This window comes from Scyliorhinus canicula, chromosome 1 (genome assembly GCF_902713615.1).
Source record: "Scyliorhinus canicula chromosome 1, sScyCan1.1, whole genome shotgun sequence".
NCBI lineage: Eukaryota > Metazoa > Chordata > Chondrichthyes > Carcharhiniformes > Scyliorhinidae > Scyliorhinus > Scyliorhinus canicula.
The window spans coordinates 206,583,003-206,600,574 of NC_052146.1; the positions used below are offsets into that span (position 1 = coordinate 206,583,003).

Sequence of the window (17,572 nt, forward strand, 5' to 3'; positions counted from 1 at the left end):
ATGCCTACCGATTTTCCTGGCAAAGGCATTTTTCAGAGAGATTGAAGGAATGATTACCTCGTTCATATGGGGAGGAAAGATGGCCAGAGTTAGAAAGGTGCTGCTACAGAGGGGAAGGCAGGCAGGGGGTTTGGGTCTTTCCAACCTGATGTATTATTACTGTGTGGCAAATGTGGAGAAGGTGCAGAGCTGGATCAGAGGGATTGATTCCCAGTGGGACAGAATGGAGGAGAGTTTGTGCAGGGGTCGGGATTGAAAGCACTAGCAACATCGCTGCTCCCGACTGTTCTGGGGAGATACTCAGGGAGTCCGGTAATAATAGCTTCATTGAGAATTTGGAGGCAGTTTCGCCAACACTTTGGGTTGGGGGCAGGGTCAAGGGAAATGCCGATTTGGGGGAACCACATATTTGAGCCAGGGAGGTGGGATGGAAATTTTCGGAGAAGGGGATTAAGACACTGAAAGACTTGTTTCTTGGGGGTCGGTTTGCAGGGTTGAAGGAGCTGGAAACGAAGTATGGGTTGGAGCGGGGGAAACGTTTAGATACATGCAGGTACAAGATTTTGGCAGAAAGGAGATACAGAGCTTCCCGGCAGAGTCGGCCTCCACATTGTTGGAGGAGGTGCTGACGACAGATGGACTGGAGAAACGGTAGTGTCGGCGGTTTACGGGGCTATTTTGGAAGAGGAGAAGGGACCACTGGAAGGGATCAAAGCAAAGTGGGAGGAAGAGTTGGGAGAGGATATGGAGGAAGGGCTCTGGTGCGAGGTGCTCCGGAGAGTGACCATCTCCACCTCTTGCACGAGGTTGGGGCTGATACAGCTTAAGGTAGTATCTCGAGCACACCTCACAAGGGGGAGGATGTGCCGGCTCTTTGAGGGGGGAAGAGGATGTGTGTGAACATTGCGTGGGGGCCCCCGCAAATCACGTTCATATGTTTTGGTCCTGTCCAAAGCTGGAGGATTACTGGAAGGAGGTTTTTAGGGTAATCTCTAAAGTGGAGTACGTGAAACTGGACCCGGGTCCTCGGGAGGCCATATTCGGGGTGTCGGACGAGCCTGGGTGGAAATGGTTGCGGAGGCAGATGTTGTAGCCTTTGTCTCGTTGATCGGCCGAAGGCGGACCCTGATGGGATGTAGAGCAACCTCTCCCCACTGTGCCCTGGCGTGGCGGGGGGACCTGTTTGAATTCTTGACTCCTGAGAAGGTTAAGTTTGAACTGAGGGGAAGGATGGAGGAGTTCAACAATTCATGGGCATTATTCATTATGCACTTTCACGAACTGGATAACATTGAACATTAGTTGGGGGGGCGGTGGAAGGGTTGGGGGAGGGGGACTGTATGTGTTAATGGTGACTGTGGGTGATTCCTGATTCATTTTTGTCATTTGTTTATGTTAACATGTGGGCTAACGTTTGGGGGTTTGGTGGGAGAATGGGATTGTTGTTATTGATATGGGAATTGACATTATATTCGTTACTGCTTATTGTTTATTGTTGGTGGGTGCAAATTTGGGAGAAAATGCGAAAAAGGAGAATAACAATATTTAAAAGAAAAGTTTTCTGACAATCACAAGGCACTGACTGTATCTTAGCTGCTCAGGTGGGATGTTGATACAGACTGGTATCAACAGGCACTTTGGAGGCGGTAGCCTTTTGTCCACCAAGCAGACATCTTTCCTGGAAGAGTGAACTGTTAGAGGATTGATCATCAGGGGCACGAATGAGCACTAACACACTATTTTCCAGGACTAACCAATATATCACCTTTCTCAGGACCCTGGAATTTGCAGCACTGACTCGTTTCCCTCGTTCCGGGGCATTTTTGACTGCATTCATGGAACCACCAAGACAGCAAAATTAACCAACAGCTTCAGTCAACAGGAAATTATTCCACTAGATTTGTGTGATTATCACAGAAGGAGCACGTAACAATTTCCTTCTGTAACACACATCTATCCTCCTACTCCTCATTCTCCCAAAAATGTAGGAGGATGGCTGGTTGTGGACCCCCTGCACATATGCCCGATAATACCCCTTAGCAACCTCTCAAGCCTGTCCTGCCATTCAGTTACATCATGGCTGTTCTGTATCTTAACTCCATCTACCCACCTTGGTTCCACACAATTTAATAGTGTGCACTTAATACACACTACTTGGCTAACAAAAATCTACCAGCCTCAATTTTGGAATTTTCAATTGACCCCCCAGCACCAACAGTTTTGGGGGAGAGATTTATAGATTTCCACTATTGTGATATAGCCCGAATGGTCAAATTCTATTTTTAAGGTTATACTTGCTTGCTCTGGACTGTCCCAACAAGAGAAAGAGTTTTGCCTCATCTATACTAACTACTCCATTGATCATTTTAAATCTCAATTAGATCACCCCTTAACCTTCTATATTCATGATAATGCAAGCCTAGACTATACAATCTGTCCTCATGATTAACATTTTAGCCCTAGTATCATTCTGGTAAATCTGCACTCCAACCCCCTTAGGCCAGTGGCCTCATTTTGTTCGAGCGAGACTAGGCTGGCGAGTAGCGGGAGAGATCAAAAACGAGAATAGTGCTGGGTGCCAAACTGTTTACGATGCAACCAGCCTGCTTCTCGAGGCAAAATTGGGATTCCGCCGTAGCCTGGTGAGAAACCAATAATTACCATTTGAGCCCTATTTCCATACAATCAACAGGAGCCACCCATATCCAATGGCCTCCCGTCATTCACCGGCCTCCCCAGCAAGTGGTCACGCTAGCTCTCATTAGTATTCCTTTTTAAAAACATGAACCTGGCAGAAGGGCTGCTGCGGGGAGCCCAGGTGATGAGTAACCATCTTCCCTCGCAGGCAATGAGCCAGGGGCACTGGGCTTATTGCTCCTGTGCTCGGAGGGGATGCTGCCATGAGGAGCTGGATGGGGGGGGGGGGGGGGGGGGGGGGGGGGGGGAGGAGGCACTGCTATGGGAGGCAATCGTGGCCGGGTCCTCCATGCCAACCCCTGGATCATTAAGTACCCATTCCAGGAGCAAACCTAGTCCCTGTCTGTCTACCCCCACTGACCACCCATAACTTGCACTGACCACGGAGGTCTCTGGCCATGTGGCTAATTTCAACTGCTAATAGGGATTTGTCAATCGTGGTCAAGTGAGCACTTCACACATCCCAAGTGGATCCCTGTAGGTGGGCGTGCCATGTAGCATGTGGGGCTCATTGCCTAGCACCCCAATCACACCTTGATTCATGAACTGTGCGAGGCAGCACCACAGAAGCAGTAGACAACCTCCGAACACCCAGTGGATGGACCCCGCACATGCCCGCCGCCAAGGTTTGGCGATATTTTGTTTAGGTATTTGGAGCACAGAGTGTGTGGTCCATGGAGCAGAGCCCCTCCCCCTCTGCCGCTGGGTGTGCGTGGGCAGGGCGTGTCCGTTCCGGGGGGGGGGGGGGGGGGGGGAGAACAGGACCCCATGTCTGCGGGATGGATCACGGGGTTGCTGGTCGGTCTGCATCGTGGATCAAAGAGCCAGAGGCGTCATACTGGTTGTGGTGAGGGAATTTTATTTGTCTCGTACAAGTGTACACCATTGCCCCACTCTCCCGAACCTCCGTTCCCCCCCCCACCCTCCAACCCGCACTCCACCACTCCTACCTCGCCCCGCCCCAGTGCCCTCTCAATGATCCTCAACGTGCTTGGCCTTCCTTGCTCTCGGTGTATCCCCAGGATGCATATCAGAGGGTGGAGGCAGCAGCACGGTCCTGGCGAATCGGCTGGTGAGCCTTCATTTGTGGCGTTAAACCCGTGGGGCCTCGTTAAGTGGACCAATTAACCTTGTATTGCACTGCTGGCCTTGCCGGGCTGAGCGCCGGGAAGCTCATGGCAGTACTTTTTTGCAACCACACTTAGAAATATTTCCAGAGAATCGTGCCCCATTTTTCCTTCCTGAGATGCAGATGGGGTCTAACCAGAGCTCTGTACACTTGGAACAAATCCTCCTTTGCATTACTGTCTTCTAGAGATAAAGGCCAATACGCCATTAGTCCTTTTAACCACATCCTGCCTGAACAACTAAGGTACAATCATCGGTGTGGGGTTACCTGGAACATTGCTGAGCACGGCACTGCACTATAGCAAACGGTTCAAATGGCTGAATAAATCTGGGGGTTTGCTACTAAATGGGACACACGAAAGTGCGCAGCATCATTGTAGTGTGCTGCCTACTGCACCACCTAGAATTACGGAGAGAATTGCAGTTTCCTTGAGCAAAGCAATAGGAGGAGGAATCGTTTTAGATGGAAACATTTGAGAAAGGTGAGGGAGAAAGAGAGGAAAAAGGCCAGTGCAACTGATTGCAGCCACTAAGAGGTCAGGGAGTAATTTATGAGAGCACCACCTCTGGTGACCTACTCATTCCTGAAATGTTGCATAAAGCCCCTCCTTGTTAACTCCCTCATTACTCCATTGAAGCTGGCCTGAAACCTAGGACAGGGAATTTTTATTTGGACTCATCCCACTCCGTGCTAAAACCAAGCCCTGCTTGCTGAAAGATAAATTGTATGACATATTTGAAAGAAATAGTTTGGAAATTCCACCTTGTGTACATCCTTTAATCGTGGGGGAAGATTGTCTCGTATCCTCCTCATGGCTTGGAGAGGTGGCTCATTGAAGTACGGTGGTTCACCATCCACCATTTCTATTACCATGACACCGAGAGACCATATATCCACCTGAAAGATAATTTAATTTTGTCCATTAAAACACATAACAATAACCTAATATGTTGATCACAGCCACTGAAGCTATAGTCCGGATGGAATTCAAAGTGTAATGAGTCATTGTGGTTCCTGCAATTGATGATATTATTTAGAAACCAGAAAGTCTGGTTTCACGGAGAACCATACTGCGCAACCCCAGGTGGTCTTATCCTTACTTCAGTTCCATACGGTAATCTGGAGATCACCTCTGGTGCCATCCAGTATGGGGTTCCAACCAGGGACTTCCTCCTGGGAACTTCTTTTGACACTTGAGCACAGAACCCAAAATCTGACAATTTAATCTAAAAATAAAACATAAAACAGTCAAGTCAATTTCCTGTGCAAAGTACCATTTACTATCATCCTCAAAGTTTTCCTTTTGGAAGTCAAACAACTTAAACTATAAATGTTGGGAGTAAAGGAGTTCTATGGTTGCTCACTGTTTATTAAATACATTAACATTCTATTAACCAAACCTCAAAGAGGGACACGTTGCTGAAGTTTTTAATCTTGCACTCATCATGACAAGAATGTCAAATTTCAAACTATCACAGCAATGAGAAAGGATGTAGATTGGTTGGTAAGCTGACTCTGTCTGGCCAAGACTTTGCCAGGGAGAATGCGGCAGGAAAATATAGATTCCCTAAGCTCCCAAATAGTTCAAAAAAGGTGAAAGGCTTGAACATATTCCCCATGTTTGTAGAGAATGGGCCCCTGTGTATGAATATATGTCACTTCTACCAAGCCCAGTTATGAGTTTGATTGATCATAAATTCATTGCTATTGGTATACTCAGGATAGTTCAGCCAGTGCTGCCAATTGTGGAATGACAAGTATTAATCATATTCCATTAATTACTTCATCATCCAATTATGACACAAATGGAGATATCTAATGGTGTGAGGAAAAGCATCAACAATATTGCTTACCCTGCCGTCACTGGTTAGAAGTATAGAGTCACTTTTTATATCCCTGTGGATAACCCCCTGAGAATGAAGGTATGCTAGAGCCTTCAAAACAGAAAAGCAAACTGTTGCTATTTGTTCTTCATTCATTCTGCAATTGAAACAAAAAGCAATCATGGTTACAACCATTTACTCCGATATAGAAAAAAAATTCCTTCCACTCTATCCCAACCTTTGCCACACAGGTTTTTATTGCTGATTATATTAACTTAAACATTTTGCATCGGGGTGGTTGGTGGGTTAGGGAGCAATGTTGGATTTTGTGTTATTCCAACTCTATTCCAAATTGAATAAGGTATGTTCAGGATCTGTTTTCCTCTCTCCTCCAGCCAAAGGAAATGAATAAAAATGACTTATTATTTAATTATTTGATCGTATTTGACCAGCTTGCTGCTTGAACTTTCTAACGATATAGCTGTGCACTGTGAATTGTATGCAATCAGTAAAACAAGACAGACTTTCTATCCTGGAGTTGGTTTTAATCTTAATGATTACCTGTGCTCTCCTCTTTGATGAATATACTCTCCTCCTTCCAATTGAACCAGACTAAAATTTTAATCTAATTTGCTCTTTCAAATATTAATTAGCCCGCTGTGGAACATCAGTAAATGGTTCAGCTTTCATTTTACTCTTAGTTACATCCAAATAATTCAGTATGTAATCTCTAATTTTTCTTAATAAAATTTAGAAATGTAATTTGGACAAATAGAGGATTCATCGACACATGGTGTTGGATGAAATTGAAATATGTTTACAGTTGAATATTTTGTCCAGGGCAAAATCCGAAGCATGAAACATCATATTTTGCAAGACATAAAATACAGCAAAGAAAATGTAATTCTTAGGCATTTACTTACAAAGAATAAATAATTATGTCAATAAGCCAACAGAAAAGAGTTTGGAAGTGGAATGCAAAAAGTATCATTAACACACTGAGAGATGGTTCAGTGTGTTCAATCAGCCAAATGACGTTACAATCTGTTCAAAAAACTGACTACAGGAAAAATATGGGGGTTGAACTAACATGAACATTGCAAAGTTAAAACTGTAGTCAATATATTATTAAATATTTATTTTAAAAATCAAATGGATTTGTAACTTCCCTTAGACATGCTTACTGCCACATTTAGAACATATTTCTTGTTTTCTTCCTTGATGTGAAGCTACTTTGGTCACATTTGTTCCTTTAATAATTCATGTCAGCATGGCTGGTAAGGCCAGCATTTGTTGTCCATCCCTAATTACCCTTGAACTGAGTGGCTTGCTGAGCAGGGGTTATTTCATGCTAAGGGTCTGGAGTCATGTGTAGGCCAGACCAGATAAGGACGGCAGATTTCCTTCTCTAAAGGACATTAGTGAACCAGATGGATTTTTATAACAATCAACAATAGCTTTGTGGTCCCAGAATGTCCCCAGAACATTAGCCGGGCCTCTGGATTGGGCCTCTAGATAAAAATAGATTCAACAAGAAAGCAACTCCTAAATAATGCTCTACAGTTTTGTTAACTGAATCAATTGTAGAAGACATAGCAGAATTTACATATTGCTGCTGGAAACATGGTTGACATAGGACAAGTAGTAATTGAATCCGCTTTCGCATTTTGACCAACACACCATTTAAATTATCCCATTTACACTGAATGAATCCAGGAAATAAGAGGAAAGGCTTGCAGAATTTTCAATATGCTGCTGGATAATTTCTGATATAACACTGGTCATCTGCAAAGCTAAATTTGATGGTTAAAAAGGCACCAATCACCAGCATGTTGTTACCATGGTAGCAATGTAAACTCTTTAAACAATGTGCAATTTTGAAATTCACTCCTTTCTGGCTGATAAAATCACCAAGCATAGACTAGGCTCCAGAGACCTTGGGCGGCATTCTCCCCTACCCGGCGTGACGGAGGGTCCAACCACTCAGGGGTCGGGCCTCCCCAAAGGTGGGGAATTCTCCCCACCTTTGGGGGCCAGCCCCGCGCCGGAGCGGTTTGCACCAGAAGACTGGCGCAAAAAACTGGTGCCCCCGGCAGCGGGGCTGGCCGAAAGGCTTTCGCCAGTTCGCGCATGCGCCGGCAGTGACGTCAGCGGCCAGCTGCCCGCTGACGTCATTGCCGGCGCATGCGCGATGTAGGGTTCTCTTCCGCTTCCGCCATGGCGGCCGCGGAAGGAGAAATAGTGCACCCAGGGCACTGGCCCGGAGTCTGAGCGGGGGCCCCGATCGCGGGCCAGGCCACCGTGGGGGTACCCCGCCAGTGTTCGATCGCCCCCCGCCCCCCCCAGGACCCCGGGGCCCGCTCGCGCCGCTGATCCCGCCGTTCCAGAGGTGGTTCAAACCTCGGCGGCGGGACCAGCGGCGGGACTTCGGCTAATCCGGGCCGGAGAATCACCGCAGGGGCCTCTCCGATCGGAGTGGCGAGATTCCGCCGCCGCCACTTCCCGGGTGGTGGAGAATCTCTGCCACGGCGGGGGCGGGATTTTAGGCGGCCCCAGGCGATTCTCCGACCCTGCTGGGGGTCGGAGAATTTTGCCCCTTGTGTCAAAATGTAGAAACCCAGATCCTCCCAAAGAATAGATGTCACAAGCTCTTGTATTCTATGCCAGATGACACACATTGCTTTCTCGATGAGCAAAGGTTGGACTGACCAATCTGACCCCACCCCACAGAAAAATGGTGACAGGGTGGCACAGTGGTTAGAACTGCTGCCTCACAGCACAAGTGACCCGGGTTTGATTCTGGATGGATGGATTTGTTTATTGTCACCGAGGTACAATGAAAAGTATTTTTCAGTGAGCAGCTCAAATAGATTAAGTACATGAAAATAAAATAAAATAAAAAGAAAATACATAATAGGGCAACACAAGATACACAATGTAAATACATAGAAAAGATTAGTACGATTATAAGAGATGTAAAAAGAGGATCTGTTTGGGAGAGCTCATTGAGAGTTGCCACGCTCCGGCGCTATCTTGGAACCATTTTCTGGCCTTGGGTCTGACTTGGCCTTAGGTGGAGCCTTAGGTGGACTTACACGTTCTTCCTGTGACTGTGTGGGTTTCCTCTGGGTGCTCTGGTTTACTCCCACTGTCCAAAGATGTGCAGGTTAAACAGCTTGGCCATGGTTAATGCATGGCATTATGGGGATAGGGTGGGGTGTGGGCCTAGGTATTATGCTCTTTCGGAGGGTTGGTGCAGGCTCAATGGGCCGAATAATCTCTTACTGCACTGTAGGGATTGGGCCAACTATTAGGCACCAGCAGCATCATGAAGAAATCCACACCTTACTTTGGCCCCAAATGTTTTGACTATATGAGCAAATGTATCGGCAGATGGCAGCAATGAGAATTTAACAGAGGTGAACATTGTGTGTCCAAACATCTTTGGACACACAATAAAAATGCTCAAAAGTTAACACTGTCTATTTTGAATCTTTATATTCCACTGCACACAAGGAAACTATCACAATTATTGTGATTGAAGAAGGCTTAGTTTCTCTGTCTTCAATCTAATTTTGCCAACATAGTTTAACGCAGTTCTTTAATTGAAACAAAATGCTGCAGAAAAAACTTAATTGCTGCATCTTAGATAATAGAAGTTAAACATAAAAAAGTTAATGAACTAGAGTTTTGATGGTGAATCTCCACAAAAAATGGGCTATTGCTGGTTCCCTAGAGAGAGTGTGTGTAGAGCTGAAAAGAAAATCTTGCCCATGGCCTTATTGCTGCCACTGAGGTTCCTTACCATCAAAAATAGACACCTGGCATTCCGCAGACATGAAACGGCTATGAAATCAGAGGAAGCTAAATAACCCATCTCCTACTCATTTCAATGGAAAACGTAATCAACCTTCCGAAATTCAGAAAAAGTGAACTAAAAAGTGTTAATAACTCAAATGAGTTAACGAGAATCTTTTGCAAAGTTCAAGAATCACTTTTAATGACTAGTTACATGAACCCGGCAAACGGAAAATGTAACCGCTTCTGAGTTTTAACAAAAAAAGAGACTTGATACACATTCAGTTGACCCAACTGCTATAAGAACTCCAAATATAATTTTGGGGTAAGGAAATGTTCAATTGTTGTGAAATATTACTGAGTGCTAAATATACACGTATATCTGAGAAAAAAAAAGATAGGAGGCAATTGAGTTATAAACTTTTAAAAAAAATCCAATTAAGGGGCAATTTAGCGTGGCCAATCCACCGACCCTGCACATCTTTTTGTGGGGATGAGACCCACGCAGATACGGGTAGAATGTGCAAACTCCACACGGACAGTGATCCGGGGTTGGGATTGAACCAGCGTCCTCAGCACCACTGCGCCGCCCTGGAGTTATAAACTTATGGGCAATGACAATATGAAGCTGCGATGTTCAGTGCCATTAATGAAGAATCCTAGGCAGGATTCTCCGTCAGCAGATACTGGATTCGCGAAAAGCGATTGGGCGGAGAATCGACCGTGATGCCAAAATCAAGGTGGGCGCCAATATGTTCTCCAACTCACGCATAGTAAACACCTCTTGCATATTATTAGTGGGCTCGACCCGGTATTCTCCAGGGGCATGACAATGCTCCACCTCCTATGGGGGGGAATTACTGACGGCAAGTTTCACTTGTGGTTTTAAAAATCGGGAAATAGGCGCTGTGGCTGATGAGGGAGAGAGAGGGGGTAGGACATGCAGAAGCGTGACCGGGGGCTGCCAGGGTTGACTGGAGGGAGGGAGTCCTCAGCCAGGCCGGGGGGGGGGGGGGGGGGGGGGGGGCAGCGAGGGGTGATAGGGTTGAGGTGACCCCCAAGGGACCGGGGTGTCCAGGCAAGGACCACCATTGCCGCGGGCTGTGCTGTGCACCCCAATGACTGCCCTCTGTGGCCCGTGGCTGCACAGAGTGACATCGGCTGTAAGGGTGCCCCCACCCCACCACCCCATCCCACACCAACTCTCCCACTGCCCTCCCCTATCCAGCAGCCATCTACCGGTGGGGCAACACCTAGCCCCTACAGGAGGGTGCCGGATATGAGCCGCGGAGTGTACTGCTGGCATGGGTAGGGTCAGCCCTGGTACCCTTGGCAGTAGGGACAGGCGCCAGGGACCAAGGCACCCGCAGTGCCAGGCATCGCTGGGGCTAGAGGTGAGAAGAGCAGAATGCCAGGTGGAAAGGCCGGGGGTGGATATGGGGACAGAGGGAGGGAGGGGTGGGGGACATGTGGGCCAGGTGGAACTGGTTGGGCACGGGGATACACACCATGCTAACATGTCTGCCTTCCACACCCTGAAGACAATGGACTTCGGAATTCAACCAGGAACTGCGGCCTTCATCCTAAACGCTGCAATCCTGGGGGATGAACTGAGGCTGTCTGAGCTGGAGCTGCTCGAGGAGGACGCTGAAGCGGAGCTTGCCCCAGAGGAACAGGAGGCAGCAGGTGAGGATGAAGAGCCGGCCGCCCGACAGGCCGAGAGGAGGAGGAGGTGGGAAGGCGGCGCCGCAAGAGGCCCTGTATGTACCGGCAGTGCCTGTCGTTCAGGGAGCTGCCAGATCGGGCATGCCGTCAAAGACTCCAGTTGAGCAGGAGGACAGTGCCGGATCAAGGCTTTATGATACTTTTTGCACTGATTTAGAAACTATTGGTTGGCAGCTTCCCCTCACTGCGGGGATATGGGGAGGACACCCGCTCCCGGTGGCCATCAAGGTGACGGGCGCCCTGAATGTTTACATCATGGTGTCCTTCCAGGCGGCGAGTGGGGACCTGTCTGGAATCTCTCAGATCTTGGTCCACAGGTGTATCTGTGCCGTCACGAAGGTCCTATATGGCCAAAGCCTTCACCCCCGAGGCCTCCACCACAGACCCCACCCATGCGGTGTTGGCCTGGGTGGCTCGCATGGTCAGCACCGTCTCCTGCTTCTGCAGGCAGTACAAACTCTCCAATTGCACCTGCAGGTGCTGGATGGTTGTCGACACCCGCTCATCCAGTTCCTAGCTCTGCTACTGCATCTCCACTATAGGTGGGACCGCCCTTTCCAGAAACCTGAAACCCATCCAGACGGCAGCTAGTCCCTGGGGTCAGGCCACCCTCTGACCGTCTGCCCCCTCAGGGGTTCCTATCTCCACCTGCTGTACCGTAGCACGTATGTGGTGTGCGCCAGATGGTGCCACAGGAGCCTCTTCACGAACATGCCCAACCGAGGTGAGTGTCTCTGGGATGGTGGAGGATGTTAGAGACAGTTGTGATGGAAAGTCAGTGTCATCCCCGGACTGGTGCTCTGGGGTGTCTCGGGCTTCGGATCAAGAGCTTCCATAGGTGTCCGTTTTCTCCTCCTCGCTGCTCTCCTCCTGGGCTTGTGGCTGTGGTCAGGGGTGGGATGCAGCAGAAGGGCCCCCCTCATTGCCAGGAGATCCTGTAAGACACAAGACAAGATGCATGATTGGTTGGGCTGGCAGGTGATGGTGGTGGTGGGTGGGTGGGGTGCCGATAGGTTGGAGGGGATGTGCATGTGGCGGTGGAGGGGGCGATGTGCAGGGGTGGTGGGTAGTGGAGGGGGCAATATGGAGGGGGCAGCGGGGGGGGGGGGGGGGGTGGGGGGGGGGGGGGGGGGGGGAAATCAGGTCCAGTGCCCACTGTTCTGCTGCAATGAAGAGCCGCAGGTCTAGGATATTCCCCTCACGGTTTTATCCCTCTCCCAGCGGTTGTGGGCCGACTACTCCTGGGGGTGGGGGAAGAGACAGAAAATGAGGAGTGTGAGTCGGATGCATCACTCAGCACAGGTGGCCGGTATGGATGCTGCCAGGTGGTGCAGGGTGGGGGTTCGGTCGTCCTACAGGTGGGGGGACGGTGGGTGAGGTTATGGGTGTGTTGGTTGGGGATTGGCACAATGCTGCTTTCTCACCTTGGCCACTTTGATGAGGTTGTTCAGTTTATTGCAGCACTGCTGGTCGGTCCTGGCAGTGTTGCCCATGGACCTCACAGCCTCTGCCACCTGCGCCCAGGCTCAGTGCATGGCGGCAGTGGCAACCTCCTCCCCATCCTGACAGGGTGGCCTGCCTTTCCTCCACTGCGTCCAGTAGAATCTATAGTTCCACGTCTGTTAACCGCGGTGCCATTCTCCTTGCAGCCATCTTGACGGCTGGGGTGGTGTGTGTGGGGAGTGAAGTGCTTAATAGCAGCTGCAGCTTGTCAGCCTCTTGAGTTTGAATCCTGGCGAATCAGACATCGCTTTTCATTGGAATTGGTTATCTTTCACATGGTGCCAGCGCTAGCCCATTAACAGTTGAATTGTTTTGGGAATGGCACCAATTTTCCTGTTGTCGAACACCACCTATTCAGTTGCGGCATCAACGCTTAGTCTCTGAAACTGAGGATCCCACCGCCTAGATTTGGTTAAAATGACTTTTGACACTTTTAATAGGTTAATTGTTGTTTCTGTTTTAAGCTTTAGTTGAAATTCTTGCATATGGAGTTTTCAGTCATTATCCCTGATATTCACAGAGGTGGGTTTTCTGTGTGATCAAGTGAGGAGTTTTGGTTGGCAAGTAAGTCTGGGTTTCCCCACATATTGTAAAATGTTTACCTCACCTGACCCTCATCCATTTTGGGGGACTAAAATTGCCCTCTTTGTATTGATGTACATCTGGCTGGAATTCCCCAGCTGTCGAGATTTACTTTCCCTTCTGGCAGCGCACTCCCGACAGTGGGTTGCACGGCAGTGTGGGGTGGTTTCCATGGAAAATCCAATTGGCAAGCAGCGGGAGGGTACAATCCCGACACTAGTGAATAATGCGCTGCCAAGAAACACACGCCATGGGGACTGGAGAATCCCGCCTCTAATGTCTTAAGATACTATGATTTCTGCAGCACATTTATGCCTGTAAATGTAAACTTATTGTGAAGATCACATTGAACACGGAATTCCATTCTGATTCAGCTGTATCAATAAGATCCAAGCAACACAGTAGTCCAGGAATGCAGCACAATACTGTGTTGACGTAAACATTATAACATAATACAATGGATGGAATCTTACTATATTTTTCGAAGTGTCTGGCTCCTACGGAAAACTTGTTGTGTAGCCCAGACCTGTTTTCCCTCTAGATATTGAGCCTCTTTGAAGAAAATAAATGACTGGGTAGGGCTAACACCGTCAGTCTGGTGGGGTGGGACCTAATAGAGCCAGCAATCAGCTCCACAGTGATCGGTGCGCCATATTTTTTTAAATAAATGTTTTTATTCTCCATTTTCACATTTCCCTTCAAAATTTACACCACCCCACCCACAGACAGTAAACGGTAACAAATACAAAATAAATCCCCTTAACAATAACAACGATACCATCCTCCCACCACCCCAAACCACGGCCCACTTGTCAATATATGCATCCAATAAAACAAACCCTCCCACGGTAGAAACAAAAAACAAAGGAGAAAAACAAAAAAGGAGTCCGGGACCACCCATAGTCACAATAGAGTCCACTCCCCCCCCCCCCCCCCCCCCCCACCCCCCCGCCCCCACACACACACTCAATGCCGCCCAACCTCTGAAAGAGTGCCGTACATGATACCCAAGAGTTGTAAACACCCCTCCCCACTCCTCCCCAACTCCTCCCATCCACTGCCTCTTCTAAAGCTCCTTCCCCCAACCTCGGTTCCTTCCCCCCCAACTTTCCACCCCGGCTAGACCACTCAGACCCTGTTCTGCCAGGCTCCGATGGCTGCAGCCCCTCCCCCCACCTCACTCCCGTTCACTGGCCGGCTTAGACCGGCCAGCGTGGAGGCCCCCGCCCGGATCCATTTCCCCCTTGCCTGACCTTAGGAAAGCCCAAAAATCCCCTTTTAGCACACAAACTCCGCATATCCACCTACACCCCAAAGAGCCCTCACTTCGAGTGAAAGTCCCATCACTTCCCTTGTCCAAATATATACAACATTGGCTCCTTTAGCCCATACACCCACACGCAGTTAAACAAACAAGAAAATACAGCCATGAGGTTACATCGGCACATGGCCATTTCTCAATTTCTCAGTTCTGCCACAGTCCTTCTGCCTTCGCAAACTCCTCCGCTGCCTCCGCCGTTCCAAAATAAAATGCCTTGAGCTTGTAAGTCACCCTCAGTTTCGCTGGATATACAATGCCGCACTGCACCTTGCTAATGTACAGTGCCCTCTTCATCCGGTTGAAAGCAGCCTGCCTCCTCGCCAGCTCCACCGTAAAGTCCTGGTATACATGTATACCAGCTCCAGCCCACTGCACCACCCGCTTCTGCTTGGCCCAGTACAGGACCTTCCCCTTCACACCGTACCTACGGAAGCACAGAGTCACTACCCTTGGCAGCTCACTCGCCTTTGGTACAGGCCTCCATGACCGATGAGCCCGATCCAGTTCAAATCAGCAGAGATCCTCCCCCTCCCCCAATAGTTTCGCCAGCATCGCAGCAAAATACTCAGTCGGTCTCTGCCCTTCAACTCCTTCGGGCAGCCCCACAATCCTCAAATTCTGTTGCCTGGATCTGTTTTCCAGGTCTTCTATTTTTACTCGCAGATCCTTATTAATCTCCATCACCTTCCGCATCTCCTTCCCCATCGACGTAAGTTGATCACTGTGGTAGTATGACTAGGGAGATCATATTACCTTAAACCAAGCTGCCATTGGTACAGCAGACTCGCTGCCCATTGGCCCAGGCAAGTCATGTGCCTCTCTGCCAATTGGCTGTGGCTAGTCATGTGACTCCCCGCCGATTGGCTGAGAGGTTGGTAGCTCCGCCTACAAGGCGGGGTACAAGAACTCGTACCGGCTGGCAGCCGGCCTTTCTCTGTACGACCACTGCGGGGCACACATCTAGCGTATTAAAGCCTGTTGTTTGGAACCTCTCTACGACTCGAGGGGCGGCACGGTAGCATGGTGGTTAGCATAAATGCTTCACAGCTCCAGGGTCCCAGGTTCGATTCCCGGCTGGGTCACTGTCTGTGCGGAGTCTGCACGTCCTCCCCGTGTGTGCGTGGGTTTCCTCCGGGTGCTCCGGTTTCCTCCCACAGTCCAAAGATGTGCGGGTTAGCTGGATTGGCCATGCTAAATTGCCCGTAGTGTCCTAATAGTAAGGTTAAGGGGGGAGTTGTTGGGTTACGGGTATAGGGTAGATACGTGGGTTTGAGTAGGGTGATCATTGCTCGGCACAACATCGAGGGCCGAAGGGCCTGTTCTGTGCTGTACTGTTCTATCTATGTTCTATGAGTCCAATTGATGGTGCATCAATTTAATACGCTAGACTTTTGAAAATGGAACTACGGATCAAAGCAGAATGCATCCGAATCAGCCCGCATGCTGCAAACACGTCAGCAACCTTTAAACATTGGCTGGCGTGTTTCAACAGTTACTTCACTACTGCAGAAAACCGCCCGACAAAGGAACAGAAACTCCACATCCTCCACTCGTGCGTGGGCACCGCCGTTTACTCTATGATAGAAGACGAACTGGACTATGATGTCGCTATGGATCTACTAAAAGGGCACTTCATCAGGCCAATGAATCAGGTCTACGCGCGGCACCTCCTGGCTACAAGGCAACAATTCCCCGGTGAGTCCCTCGACGAATTCTATCGGGCCCTCATTGTCCTGGGGAGAAATTGCGCCTGCCCGCAACACACTGAACTCTTGATCAGGGGCGCCTTCGTGGCGGGCATGCAGTCACCCCAGATACGCCAGAGGCTTTTAGAAAAAGACACTCTAAGCCTCACTGAGGCACGGACCCTCGCATCCTTTATGAAGGTCGCTGACCGCAACGTGTGCGCGTATGCCCCCGGCCGCGCGGCAGCCCCTTGGGCAGCGTGGCACACAACCCCCCTCACCCCCGCCGACTCGGACCCCCAGACCTGCGCTGCAGGACGCCCCGATAAGTCCACGGGCCCCCGCTGCTATTTTTGAGGTAAGGCCAAGCACCCCCGCCCGCGCTGCCCGACCCGCACCGCAGGCTGCGGCAAAAAGGGACAGCGACCGCGGGTCCCACCTCTGCGCTCCTCTAGGGCCCCGTGCGGCCCGCTGACCTCGCTGCCTCCACCCCCCACCGCCACGATTGATTCACGGACGCCGCCATCTTGGGCCCCCGATGCCACGTGCGGCCCCCAGGCGCTGCCATTTTGGGCCCCCGGCTCCACGTGCGACCACCGGGCGCCGCCATCTTGTTCATCCCTCACCACGTGCGGCTGACGGGCGCCGCCATCTTGGATCGGCACGGAGGACCCCGCAAGCGATTACTCCGTAGTGGATGATGACTCTGACTTCCTGCCACGACTCACCTCGGTGACACAGGATCAGTCACGGCCCCGCACGCTTTCCACGGCGACCACACAGATCCGCCTCAATGGTCGCGAGATGAGCTGCCTACTGGACTCCGGGAGCACAGAAAGCTTTGTCCACCCCGACACGGTAAGACGCTGCGCGCTCCCCGTTCATCCAGTAAAGCACAAAATCGCTCTGGCATCTGGTTCGCACTCAGTCCAAATCATGGGTGCTGCGTGGCGGACCTTACGGTCCGGGGAGAGTTTTTAAAAACTATAAATTCCTCATCCTTCCCCGCCTCTGCGCACCGGCACTTCTTGGACTGGATTTGCAGTGCAACCTGCAGAGCTTAACCTTTAAATTCGGCGGCCCGATTCCCCCCCTTACTATCTGCAGCCTCGCGTCCCTCAAGGTCGACCCCCCTTCCCTGTTTGCAAACCTTACCCCGGATTGCAAACCCGTCGCCACCAGGAGCAGACGGTACAGTGCCCAGAACCGGACCTTCATCAGGTCCGAGGTCCAAAGGCTTCTGAAGCAAGGGGTCATAGAGGCCAGCAACAGTCCCTGGCGAGCACAAGTGGTGGTGGTTAGGACTGGG

The 17,572-nt window shown here is 49.9% G+C and overlaps 1 protein-coding gene across 17 annotated transcripts in view; it reads right to left on the reverse strand.

The window, feature by feature from the left end:
* The window catches only part of pak5 (p21 protein (Cdc42/Rac)-activated kinase 5), a 368,873-nt gene that overhangs the window by 17,612 nt on the left and 333,689 nt on the right, over positions 1-17,572 (reverse strand). For all 17 annotated transcript variants that reach the window (XM_038806536.1, XM_038806563.1, XM_038806520.1 and 14 more), the window contains 3 exons: positions 5,680-5,806; positions 4,927-5,052; positions 4,589-4,723 (listed from right to left, as the gene is read on the reverse strand). In XM_038806536.1, coding sequence (XP_038662464.1) covers positions 4,589-4,723; positions 4,927-5,052; positions 5,680-5,806 — 388 coding nt within the window. The remainder of the gene's footprint in view (positions 1-4,588; positions 4,724-4,926; positions 5,053-5,679; positions 5,807-17,572) is intronic.